Consider the following 13,919-nt stretch of genomic DNA (forward strand, 5'->3'; position numbering starts at 1 on the left):
AAATCATCCACATATTCAAATAAGGGGTCAAACCAAGCTTCTGTTCACTTGGGAGTATGTCTAGTGAAACCTATGCAGTCCACAACTCCCTTTTAGATTAGCATGTCTCCCAGCCCCAAAAATATATTTTGATATGTGCAGATACAAAGTCTTATAAAGGAAAGTCTTATCTGTTTTCTTGTAGTTGGAGGGAAAGTCTTCTCTGTTCCTGGGTTGTTGCCTTTTTCCTCAGGCTATAGCAGGATTCAGGTTCAGAAGTGCTTTCCCCTGTGTCTTGCTGGCAGCCTCTTCTGGTAGACTCAAGACATCTGTTCCTATGGTCAGTCCCACAATTTGTGAGACTCAGGAAAAATCTCCCTTCCTGTTTCAAGGGCAGGCTTTTCTAAGAAACCTAATCAGCCAGGTGGTGTTGGTTAATTGACTACCAGCACTTAACCACCACACTGCTGGATTAGAGACATTTCCTGAACAGGGATAACTCCCCTGTTACATGCATATACTCTGAATGTCTTTATTCTGTCCCCTAGAACTCCCAATTAAGATCTTCCTCTTGATGATGTTCACCGTGTTTAGTGCTTCGTCCCTGAAGGCGCTGTACAGGTAAGAATAGTGATCACCGAATACACTGCCACATGTGCAGTGTGTCTGAGATTGTCCTAAAGAACCAAGCTGAAACAGGGTGGCCTCTTAAATCTTTTTGATGGGACTGAACCAGTATTTAAACTACAGTCTTGTTCTTCAGTACTTTGGCAGCTGGCTGCACCTCTTACCATCAGCTAGTAGTTGCAGGGACTGAATGATTTCTCTCGAGAGTAATACAGATGTAGCAGATGTTATCTGTTACTGTGAGTAAACGCACAAAATAACGCATTTTAATGAGTCCTCTCCTTAACCGTTGTTTTTAATAGCACTGCTGTTAAATAACGTGTCACCGTTCATTGCATTAACAGGTACAATAATGTCTGCTAGATCTGTAGGTGCTGCATGTTGCTGGGATTGGGGCATTCTCCTTTGAAAAAGCACCAAGGAGACATGCCCCTCCAAGTGAAAAATACCTCCCTATAGGGCTAAGGGGTGAGGCCTCCAGTTAGAATGGGTCAGTATAATTACGTTGTGTGTGTTTTTAATGTACAAATGGTAAAGATGAGGCATTCCCCAATAGGAGTGAGTACATGTATAGTAGAAAACAAGCTACACTTGAGGATAACGCATGAAACATTGTTCGGTTTTACATTAAATATAACTATTATTGCCTGTGTAATTCAAGGTTCAAATATATAAATTTTATATTCCTTTATGGTTTTGCAGTATTAGTGTACAGGTACATATTGGGGAGGGCAGGTAAAGGGCAGATGGATGTTGGCAACATACATTGTACATAGTCATGACTTGTTACAACCCTAAATCATTGATAATGATACATTCTTGCCTTTACATTTCTATATTTGTATAGGCTCTCGTACTGTTCTAACCCGGTATTTTTTCATGCCAGAGTACCCAGTTATTAGAGGCTCCCACTACTTGAGGAACCTGCTATCTAGATAACTCAATCTTTCCGCGACCATAACATATTAGATTTGTTCTCTAATTTTCAGAAGCGTTGTGGGTTCAGTGCATCACCAAATTCCAGTTATCACACATTTAGCAGTGTTTATAATGTGCATGATGAATTTAACTTCATCTGTTTGATGGATACAGTTTACACTCCGAAACAAATCTTCCTTTCTTTGCAACTGCAGGAAAGAGGGTCCGTTGCTGAACTGGTTGGAGACCCTTTACCTTTATGGATTAGTACCCTTGGAAATCTTCTGTGAGATTGCGTATCCGCTGACCCCCTGGCTGGAGCGTCTGCCTTTCATCCCGTTGCTGCTGACATCTGTATATTGTGCCTTGGGTGTTGGTTACGCTTGGCTCAGGCTCTATATTGCAGTGTTCACTGAATCGGCAGCTGTCAAGAAGAACCAATGAAAATACATTGAATCCATAAGGTGGGGGGGAGGGGGGGGATCATTTGCATGGAATTAAAACAAAATTATGTAAAGAAACTTATTTTTATACAATAAAAATGTTTGTATCATGGCTCTGTTTGTTGTGCATTAACCAATTCCACTGTTGCGGATATTCTGCAAGCTGTGCGTTTGCTCCTCTTGAACAATTTCAGGTGGCGACTCTCACAGTATGCTGCTCTTTGAATATTTATTTATGCTGGTTGCTGCTCCCAAAAAACCATAAGTCACTGCTCATCTGATCTCTACTTTCGTCACTGTGGATGTTTAGACTTCAATTGTAAATGCTGCCTCCTTGCTCATGTAACCCTACATGCCCGATATCCTAGTTGTTTCTCCACTTTGCCCAGTGAGGCATGTCTGTATTCCCGTTACTGGGACATGCTCTTCTTCTGTGGCCATACTATGGGATCCTAACTGCTGGGGCACTATCCCTAACCAACATAATAGAACAGGGACAATAAGCGCAAGAACTCCTCTAAGGTGTAAAGGGTGGTATGAATCAAATGGATGGATGATGCTGGAGTCTCGGATCATAAAAAGAGAATATAGCGTAACACAATGTAATAAAACAATTCAAGATCCAAGGCGCTCTAATGCACACATGCTCAAGAATAAATCAAGCAGATTGGGTCCTGTAGTGTGGGGTGCCGATATACTGTGTGATCGGGTGGCGTGTCTTCCCTGGCTCTCCTTACGCATTCGGGGATAGCGTCTGAGGTCACAGGAATCTCTCTGCCTATCACTGTCTGCGGCTGCGAGTATGGTAAGCTCGGCAATGGCAGCAGTAGTGGGGAATAGATGAGCAGGCTCGGCGGGGGGCACAAACACCAAACAGAGGGTCGGCATCGACTTCACTGGATCTCCAGGCAGGCAAACCCCACTGTCTATAAGATAGGCTTCTGAACAGCTAACAAACAAAAAGGGAATGGGTTGGGGGGTTACCTCTCCTCTGCCGCTCCACTACGATGCCCTCGGGGAGCCTTGTTCGTCTCCTATGTGGCGGTCCAATGCCCTTGCATCTTATCTAGGCTTTCTCTGACCCCCCGTGGCCTGACTATCCCTGTCTGTATGCGACCAGCAGCCTTCTCCCCGACACCCCTCAAAGTTTGTGGTTTTCTGTTAGTATTTTTGTGGGCTTACCTGACTGCTTGCAGTCCAGCAGGGGAGTTCTTGTGCTTCTCTCCTTAAAGCCCCTACGATCTGCAAGTCTCTGGGGTTTTGCATGTCAGGGGTCTAGTGTGAGCCAGGCTGCAAAGTCCTTTCTGACTGCAAGAAACCAGTGGGAGGTAAAGAACTGCCTTCCAATTGTAGGCACCGATTCCCTGGGTCGCCACGAGGGACTCTACTCATGTCATGTTTGCCTACCCCTCAATATTCAGCGATATGCGTGGACGGGGTCGTGCACACGAGAATGGATGGTGTGGCTCTCCCATGACAGAGTTGCAGGGAAATTTGAAAAGAAGACTTCCTGTGGTACGTTTTTGCTGCTTTTTCAAGGTTAAGTCTTACCTCTCACCTCCGCGTATTGCCATTTTAATGACCCTTACTGTAAAGAATCCTTTTCTTTGTTGCTGGTGGAATTTCCTGTCCTTCAACCTTAAGGGATGACCCCGAGTCCTTTGTACTGCCCGTGGGATGAATAGTTCTTTTGAAAGCTCCTTGTACTGTCCCCGAATATACTTGTGTATAGTTATCATATCCCCTCTTACACACCTTTTCTAATGTAAACAAATCTAATTTAGCTTGCCTCTCCTCAAAAATCAGATTATCCATCCCTTTATTAATTTGGTGGCTCTTCTCTGCACTCTCTCTAGTTCCATAATGTCCTTTCTATGGAGTGGTGCCCAAAATTGTACTCCATATTCAAGGTGTGGTCTTACTAATGCTTTATAGAGGGGCATAATTATGTTTACTTCCCTTCCATCCATTGCCTGTTGAATGCTAGACATGACATCGTCAAAGAGTAAATTAAATCAGTGTCTCAACCAGGCATGGTGTCAATTTCGAAGAAATTCTCTAAAATGTATCCATCTGAAGAATTGTGAATACAAAACTAACTAAAAAAAACTCTCTACCAGCGCTTGATCCAAGTGATAGACTAATTGGTGTGATAACAACAATTGAGTGATTACAATGTGATTACATATGCAGCCAAGGGGGCAATAAACAATGGATTGTTCAAATCCAATACCATACAGATACAAATACAAAAAATGTCCCCGGCGCAAAGTGTGGTGATGATAATTACAGTACCATATCGAAAGACAGTCCTGTTTGAAAAGTCAGTCCTGGTAGTAGAATGATTCATCAACAATGTGAGGTAGATTTTCCTCTAGGGGTGTTCCCTTATGTTGTCTGCAATAACAGATAAAGAAAACACACCATTGCGCAGTATACAGACTCAATTGCCCCAACCTGAAGAGGAAAATCCCTACTTACAGGATATTTTCTTGTTCATTCGGGGGAGAGAATCTGTTCTTTGGCTCTCTTCCTCCACCTTGATCTCCACGGGCCCCTCGTGGTTCCTAAGGTGGCTGTCTTCAACTCGGTCTGCGTCGTCCCAGTAGCAGCATACACCGCAACAACCGTGGTTGGAGAAAATTGAAAGACAGCCTAGTGTACTCCGCAAATTTTATTTGACAATGTTAAAAAGCAGCGATGTTACACTCACATTTTGCGAGGGCAAACATGCCGCTCAAGAATGCCGTCCGCAGCCTGTGTCCACTCGATGGTGTGTTGTTCACGACGTCGCGCGCCAACCGATGACGTTAGCGGCGCAGCGCCCGAAGTTCTCCCCACACCACGAGATGCAACGCAGGTGACAGCTTACAACGTGCACTGTACTAGGCTCCTCCTCTCTACGCGTTTCGTGACGCTACGTCACTTCCTCAGGAGATGAAGGAGTCCAGTACACTGGTGCCTTAAGTACATGCACTAAAACTTGTATCTGCCCACAAATGGGCGGCGATCATTTTCGTCACTTAACTGAGTAATTGCAGGACCAGAAACAGCTGACTTGATATACTGTGCTGTTAGGGTCAAACCAGTCCTCACTACTACCCTTTTAAAATATCAAAAAATATAAAATGACTTAAAACATGTTAAAACATTAAATTAATAAAATAAACACTTGTCCTATAGTTGATGACATAAACCTAATGTTTAACATTGATCATATTTACAAATTCAATAGAAAAAGATAACTACATTGAAGAAAGATGAAACAAGCAGATTCTAAGGGTCTTTCAAAAAGGATGCCAGATCGAAATCAATATTTAGACCCAATGGGGACAAGGTTTTCAGGACATATATCCAATAACTTTCTCTTTTGGACAACATGCCCAGCCTGTCTCCCCCGCGCCAATTTGGTTTTAGATGTTCAATACCCATACATATAAGGCCATCAGGAATCTGATTATGCACTAGCTTGAAATGATTAGAGACGCTATGTGTCTCGAGGCCTCTCTTGATGTTATATATATGCTCGGCAAATCGCCTCTTGAGAGGTCTCCCTGTGCGCCCTATGTATTGTAGCCCACATGGGCATTGCAGTAAGTAAACACAATAATCCGTCTTACAGTTAATAAATGTTTCTATATCGTAGACCACTCCTGTTTTGTTTGATTTAAATGATTTGCCCTTAACACTATTTTTGCATCCAATACATTTGGAGCATGTATAGTATCCTTTAAGGTCACTTAGCCATGTAACATGGCGGTCTCGAAGACCATCAAAGGGACAACTTGGTGATAGCCGGGACTTTAGGTTTTTTGCCCTTCTATAAACTATCTGAGGTTTTTCTGGGACAATCTCTTTGAGAACAGGGTCCCTCTGTAGTATGCCCCAATGTTTAGTAAGAACCTTTGTTATAGTGGGGGCCAGACCACTGTACTGGGTTACAAAAAATGGAAATGGGTCACTTTTCTTCATAACAGTTGTGGTCGGATCTTTACATAGAATATTTTTTCTATCTAGTTTATTAACTTCAGAAATGGCAGAGTCTACATCACGCATTTTGTATTCCCTCTCCAGGAACCTATCCCTAAGGTCATTTACCTGCTGTTGGTACACTTTTTCATTTGAGCAGTTTCGCTTAACCCTTAGTGCTTGTCCCTTGGGGATGTTCCGGAGCCAGTTTGGGTGGTGATGGCTTGATGCCAATAAATAGGTATTTGCATCTACATCCTTATTATATGTTTTTGTCTGGATAGTATCATCCTCTATATACAGAGAGAGGTCAAGGAAGTTAATGATGGTATTACTTTGATTAAATGTGAATCGCAGGTTCAGTTCATTAATATTCAAATATTGCTTGAATGCCTCAAGCTCATCCATAGGCCCCCTCCAGACACACAGCACATCATCGATGTATCTTTTCCATAGCACCAGGTTTGCCCCAAATGGGTTGGAGGTCCATATGTTATCCTCCTCCCATATGGACATGAATAGGTTCGCATAACTTGGGGCAAACCTGGTGCCCATCGCGGTGCAATATGATCAATGTTAAACATTAGGTTTATGTCATCAACTATAGGACAAGTGTTTATTTTATTAATTTAATGTTTTAACATGTTTTAAGTCATTTTATATTTTTTGATATTTTAAAAGGGTAGTAGTGAGGACTGGTTTGACCCTAACAGCACAGTATATCAAGTCAGCTGTTTCTGGTCCTGCAATTACTCAGTTAAGTGACGAAAATGATCGCCGCCCATTTGTGGGCAGATACAAGTTTTAGTGCATGTACTTAAGGCACCAGTGTACTGGACTCCTTCATCTCCTGAGGAAGTGACGTAGCGTCACGAAACACGTAGAGAGGAGGAGCCTAGTACAGTGCACGTTGTAAGCTGTCACCTGCGTTGCATCTCGTGGTGTGGGGAGAACTTCGGGCGCTGCGCCGCTAACGTCATCGGTTGGCGCGCGACGTCGTGAACAACACACCATCGAGTGGACACAGGCTGCGGACGGCATTCTTGAGCGGCATGTTTGCCCTCGCAAAATGTGAGTGTAACATCGCTGCTTTTTAACATTGTCAAATAAAATTTGCGGAGTACACTAGGCTGTCTTTCAATTTTCTCCAACCACGGTTGTTGCGGTGTATGCTGCTACTGGGACGACGCAGACCGAGTTGAAGACAGCCACCTTAGGAACCACGAGGGGCCCGTGGAGATCAAGGTGGAGGAAGAGAGCCAAAGAACAGATTCTCTCCCCCGAATGAACAAGAAAATATCCTGTAAGTAGGGATTTTCCTCTTCAGGTTGGGGCAATTGAGTCTGTATACTGCGCAATGGTGTGTTTTCTTTATCTGTTATTGCAGACAACATAAGGGAACTACGCCTAGAGGAAAATCTACCTCACATTGTTGATGAATCATTCTACTACCAGGACTGACTTTTCAAACAGGACTGTCTTTCGATATGGTACTGTAATTATCATCACCACACTTTGCGCCGGGGACATTTTTTGTATTTGCATCTGAAGAATTGGATGTAGAATTCTGGAATCGTCCACCAAAGGTGGATGTGGCCATATCAAGGATCGCCAGGAACACCACCTTACCCGTTGAAGACGCTACTATTTTCAGATGGAAGAATAGCAAATGCTCTCCGGAAATTCTTCATAGCGGCAGGAGCGTCGTGCAGACCGGCAGTGGCAATTACGTCAATATCTACAGCAACGAAATTGTGGGTTTTCCAATGTAGAGGAAGCAAAAGGGGTTAAAAGATTTTCCCATTATCCGTGCGTTTTTTTAAATGAATCTAGCCACAGAATTCATTGCAGAAGCATCATTGGGTTCGGTCAGGCTTGCACCTAGGTCTATGCTATTGTCAGTAGGACCAGAAGAGCTCTCTGGCTTCCACCATGGAGTGCAGATTCCACATCCAAGAATAACCTTTGTGTATTACCCAGTGAAGGTCAACTATCTTTCTGAAAATGATTAGATACCATAGTTGAAAAAGCATCAGGAGGAAAGAGTATATTCTTGCTTCAAGAGAGAAGACCAAGGCGTTTTCCCAGTTCTACGACTCAAGCCGATAGATTTAATAACAGGGATATGAGCGCCTATAGACCAGGAAGGGGCTTCGCAAGATGTAGTACTCAGGCCAGTACTTATGTGTTTGCCAAAAGTTATATCATTTATTTCATTTAAACAAGGAAATTATCCTTCCTTCATTTTGTCTGAAACCAGCAAATGTTAAAAAAAAACAACGTTTACATTCATTGGGTGTGCCCAAAATGAGCTACTTGGGGTTCTGTGTGTTGTTTAATTCATTGGATGTTGTCAGATGTCGAAAGATATAGGGGCCTATGCAGAGAGCAGCGAATTTTCGAAATTCGCCATTTTTTGGAGATAATCGCGCAGAAAACAGCAGAAAATGGAGATTTCCGAAAAACGCGCCAATTTTTCTTTTCTATTTGTAAAACTCGCCTCGCGGCTGGCGAGAACCGCAATCTCGCCAGTTTAAAAAATATCCGTATGCAGAGAGGCGCGAACGGCATCTAGCGGCTGTTCGCGCCAATAAAATGGCGCGATTGTCTCCGTTTTGCCTCGCCAAAAAAAACTGCCGCTCGCGGCCATTGCAAAGGGAAAAAAAAAGGCGCGAATTTGTTTTAACACATTTCTGAAGCGCGCATCTCGCCAATTTAAACTCGCCACACGCATCCATGTTAAACATAGCAGAATTCGCACTTTTCTGCATATGGAGATTAAAACTCTCCAAAAAAGCTACTTTTTAATAAATTCGCCAATTTTAAAATTCGCTGCTCTCTGCATAGGCCCCATAGACAGAACCGTTCAGAAAAACGGACAGTGTATTTGTTCATCCCATAGGGAAAAGAAAAGGACAAGCCGCTTCAAAGGCTACTCTGTCGCTGGACCATGACAGGCATCAGAAAGGCTTACACGGTACAAGGCAGGCAGCCTCCAGAAGCACTAAAAGCCCTTTCCACCAGATCCATAGCTACTTTGTGAGCAGCAACGGCTCAAGCTTCTCCTCAAGAACTATGCAGAGCAGCAGTGTGGACTTCCATAAACACATTCATTAAAGTTCTATCATTTAGACGTCCAGGCCTCAGCAGACGCATGCTTTGCCCATAAAGTACTACAAGTGGTTGTACATTCAATTATATATATATATATATATATATATATATATATATATATATATATATATATATATATATATATATACGGTATATATATATTTGTGCATTATCGATTTGTACGATTTATTTGTTACCCACCCCAGGTGATGCTGCTTGGGCATTGCCCATTGGTGCCCACTGGCATGGAGATGCTCAGGAAAATAGAAAATAGTTTCACAACCTTCCCATCATTTTATTTTACTGAGTAATATTCCATGACCGTGTGCACCAAGTGCCCAACGCAAAGACATAAGGATGTATTAATACATATAAAGCGAAAAAGTTTAAATCGCGCAGACTTTCAGATAAGGCAATCAATGCAAAGATGGTAGTAGTTTTTAAAAACATCCACTTCTTTGCGGCATGGGCGCTCCGTTGTCCCACCGCACAATCCAAGAGGATCTTCAAAACGACAACAACAAAAGCAGCGCACCAGAAGTGAATGGTAAATGGTGTATAATAAAAAAACCACAAACATATTTATCATAAATGTACTGTTAAGAAATGAAAAGTGGGCTCCACGAAATCCCAGTGAGCGCTAGATAGTCCAAAGGTAGTATTCTTCTGGGACCCAGTGCACCAGCTCCCCTGGACACTCTGCTCGCAGCACCTAGGAGACGTGGAGGACACAGGAAGCAACTCAACCGCTGGTGGAGCCGGGGAAGCATCTCACACGTGGCGGCGTGCAAACGCTCAGCTGGTAGTGCTCGTCCATGCATGGATGAGTTTGTGTTCTCCTTAGTTAATTTGCTATTGATTTCACATGTTGAGTGTTTTTTAGATAAATCACAAGATGTTAATATTAGCCACAGCTTTAATTAATTGTCTGACTGCACATGCTGGATCAGTATAAATATGAGCGCCCTGGCGCTGGTGACGTCGCCCCCTGATGAAGCATATTTGTGCGAAACGCGTTGAGGTTGTCACTACTGTTTGAATTGTCATCACGCAAGTGTCTACGCATTGCCGCGCGGAGACGCTGAATCTTCCCATCAGCTGTTGGGCTGTTCAGCTGCCTGTATCGCGTGCTCTACCAGCTGAGCGTCCGCGTGCCGCCACATGTGAGATGCTTCACCGGCTGTGAGCAGAGTGTCCGGGGACCTGGTGCACTGGGTCCCAGCAGAATGAGCCTGCGTCTCTGTGGATGATAGTAGGAGTAGCAACGGGGCAGGTTCATAAGTGCAGCGCCTCCATCCTGTAGGGTAGCTGCCGGAAGCAGATAGTATTCCCTAGAGGAACCCCCTTTTCCAGTAACGACACAAAGATGTGGAACGGTTCACCTTTTATTTGGCAGGCCAGGACCCGATTCCTTCTCTTGCAGGAGAGATACTCTTTTACACCCAACAAATCATGGTACATCTTCCCTCGCATCTTGCATATGGTCACTTCCCTGACGAGGCTCCCCAAGGGCTTGAGGCCCTTGAGGCTAGTCACCACCCCTTTACCCCTTGATGGGGTAAGGCAGACACTGCCTCACTAAATGGGGGGCAGGCTACATCCTGGAATCATCACTCTAAATTTGGGTCAGGCGCCTCTTATATACCTGGGGAGGGGTTAATAACCCTGCCCCAACTGGGCAGGTTTTAGAGCAGGTACCGGAGTCACACCACACTACGTGTGACCCATTAACACCTCCCCAGGCATGACGCTCTCAACTGCCATCTAGCATGCACCTGGCTATGGCAACTAATTATGCAGTGTGCCAACGAACTCACATGCTAGCCCATGTGAAAATGGATTTAACCCTAGCACTGCCTGCACTTACCAGGGCTTACATGCTAGGGTTGGAGAACACATAGCCAGGGGCACTAGGCAACATGCTCCCCCTGGTGAAATCCCTCCAGACTGCGCATGAGGCACACTATTTTTATACCACCAAATAAATTGTGTGAAAACAGGACATACATACATAACTGTATAACACTCCTATACAGGAGAGCCTATAACCCTTGCAGCACATATGCCGCGCAGTACGTTCACCTTGTCAATTTGCAGTACCACTCCTACTCTAATAATAATTGACATTCAGTAGTAGTTTTTGGAGTCAGGTTTCTGGATCAATTTGCCATCCCTATCCGGTATTGTATCCGAATAGCACTTCTTCTGACCTTTCTCAGAAATATATTCCAACCGGTCTATGTACACATTCCTGCCTACCTTCCATACTTTGATAAGATAAGCAACCCTATCCTCATTGTAATGAGCTCTACTACTGCAGCAGGTAGACAGATAATCCAGGACCGCATCCCTGACGCATTCCTCCATGTGCTCCTCGGCTTCCCTCATTATAGGCTCCGGTACATAAGGGTAGTCGTACCCATTGGACTTCCTATAATGCTGGACCACTACCCTGTCAGGCCTACTGTTCTTGATGAGTAGATTTTGCCCACAAGCCTGCCATGGCAATACCCAGACTAACGGTTCCTCTGAGGGGGCCCCACACGTAACCATCCCCAGGCAAGAAGGTGAAATTAGCCCCATAGTTATATCCTTTCTGTGGTTCTTTATAATTTCGCAGGCTGTTCTGGTGTGGACTCCCCCTCTTCCCACAATTGATCTACCACATCATCTAGTACCAGTAGAAATCGTGTCCAATGCATCTGCGGGACATACCCTGAAACCTAGCGTCCCACCAGGTTATCTCTTCCCCCACATTAGAACCAGTCGACAAAGCAGCACAGTCAGATTTTACAATGCTGATAGAAGAGGGGGGTCTTGGAGTTAACGACCGTAAGACCCCATCTTCTATGGGTGACAAAGTACTATACAGCATTATACCCGGTGCATCATAATCAAAGGACATATCTCTACCTGAACAACTCGGCACTACCGCGTCCCTCTTTGGGGAAGAACCTTTTGGTTCAGTCTCTGGGACAAATAAAGTGTCCTGAGCCGATCCCCCTTTAGTGACATGTTCATTGGAGTACCCGGTGTCCGATTTACCTGGCGCCAACCGCGGCCAACTCACCGACATCACATGAGCCCTCTTGGGCTCGGGAAGTCCATGGAGCTCGGGAACTATGGCCTCCGCTACTGCGTCAGCCCATATCAGCGGCTAGGTCCCGCTCTCGACACCGCAACTGGTCAACAGGGGCTGTGGTGCTCATCGGAGCCGGAGATGCGATCTTCAGATTCAGCTGGGCGGATGAATCTCTTTTGACTCCCAGTGAACACAGGTAAACACAAGGTTAACCAAAAAGGTGCTCCAGAAGTATTAATAAGTTGCTGAATCTGGCAGAGTAAATCAATAAGCAGCAGGTCTGGGCAAAGCTAACACAGGTGAATAAAGTCTCTCCCAGCAATAGGCTCACCAGGGGGACTATGATAATTGAGATAGAGGGACTCACTGTTGAGTTGCGGATGGCGCCGAGCCTGAGTATTTCTTCTTAATTCTGTTGCACCGCCAACCCTCGAACGACTCATCCGTCGTGATGGGTGGTCTGTGACCGGCGGAGGAGAGGCAAGCTGCCGAGACAGCAACCCGGCGTGCGACCGGAAATAGCCAGGACCAAAGAGGAACACCTCAGAGCGGAGGAGAACGCGATGCACCGCCGTGATCACTGCGGTGCATCGCGTTCTCCTCCGCTCTGAGGTGTTCCTGTTTGCTCTTTTGACTCCCACCTGCAGCGCCAGAGAAGTCGTGGTAGTGTTGAAAGAAAAATGAACGTCCGGTATCTCGGAAGTGGATATCTCCGCGTCGATCAGCTGGGCTGCGGCACCCACGGTGAGCTGCCGGGCCCTGGCTCTCCATCAGGTGCAGACCACTTCCTCACTGTGTCCCACGCCAAGCTTCCAAACTCTGGCGGCGCGCGACGGGCCCCTCTGACGTCAGCACGCCGGAAGTAAGGTGGGCCTCAGCTTCCGGTGCGCGCTGACTTTGGAAGCTCGACGTGGAACACAGAGTGAGGATGCCTGCAGCTGATGGAGAGCTGGGGCCCAGCCGCGACCAGCAGCCCGGCCTGGCCTGACCAGAGGTCGGCCCCAACTTGCAGCACCGGCCGCCAGACCCCCACAGCCACCAAGGTAAGCCTACTTTTTTATATATGTATTGGGGGGATGGGGGTCTTTTTATGTATTGGGGGGGAGTGGGGTCATTTTATATATATTGGGGGAAGTGGGGGTCTTTTTAATATGTATTGGGGGGAGTGGGAGTCGTTTTAATATGTATTGGGGGGAGTGGGGGTCTTTTTAATATGTATTGGGAGGGAGTGGGGTCTTTAATATGGAATGGGGGGGTGGTATGTATTTTGTGCTGGGGGATTGAGTGAGAGGGGGGTAATTGATGGAAAGTGGGGATGAGTGAGTGAGGAAAAGAGGGAGTAAGAGTGAGATGCAGGGGAGGGAAATACAAGCGAGGCGGGAGGGAGGTGAGTGAGACTGACGGGAGAGAAAGACATGGGAAGAGGGCGGGCAAATAGAGGGGGCTCGTGAGGTGTGAAATGGGAGGGAGGGTCGCAATACCGCTGACACGGGGGAGGGGAGGGCGTAACCCTAGTCCTGGGCCCCGGGAAAAATGTCAGCGGCCCTGCTTGCGACTGCTCATGTGCAACATTTGTCCCAGTTTCTCCCGGGTCAAATATGATCACCTGAAGAAATGTGTCCCCGTCTTGCAGGCCAATAGGTAGCCGCAAGGGATGACGTCACGGCTTCTTATTGGCCCGTGTGGGAACTTTAAAGCCGCCATTTCGATAGCCCCACACAGCCCTTGCCAGAACTGCTACAGGCGGCACCTCCTACGGAGGTATCTCGGGAATTAGGGGGTCCCCG

The 13,919-nt window shown here is 45.8% G+C and overlaps 1 protein-coding gene across 4 annotated transcripts in view; it reads left to right on the plus strand.

Annotated features, from left to right (window-relative positions):
* Positions 1-2,037, plus strand: part of ALG8 (ALG8 alpha-1,3-glucosyltransferase) — a 33,202-nt gene extending 31,165 nt beyond the window's left edge. For 2 of the 4 annotated variants that reach the window (XM_075592617.1, XM_075592620.1), the window contains exons 12-13: positions 528-600; positions 1,740-2,035. In XM_075592617.1, the coding sequence (XP_075448732.1) occupies positions 528-600; positions 1,740-1,968 (302 nt within the window). In that variant the 3' untranslated portion in view covers positions 1,969-2,035. Of the gene's footprint in view, positions 1-527; positions 601-1,739 lie in introns of all 4 variants that reach the window. The other 2 variants (XM_075592621.1, XM_075592618.1) reach the window with 2 other exon arrangements.
* Positions 2,038-13,919: the final 11,882 nt, after the last annotated feature.

The sequence above is a fragment of the Ascaphus truei genome, chromosome 3 (assembly GCF_040206685.1).
Source record: "Ascaphus truei isolate aAscTru1 chromosome 3, aAscTru1.hap1, whole genome shotgun sequence".
Taxonomy (NCBI): domain Eukaryota; kingdom Metazoa; phylum Chordata; class Amphibia; order Anura; family Ascaphidae; genus Ascaphus; species Ascaphus truei.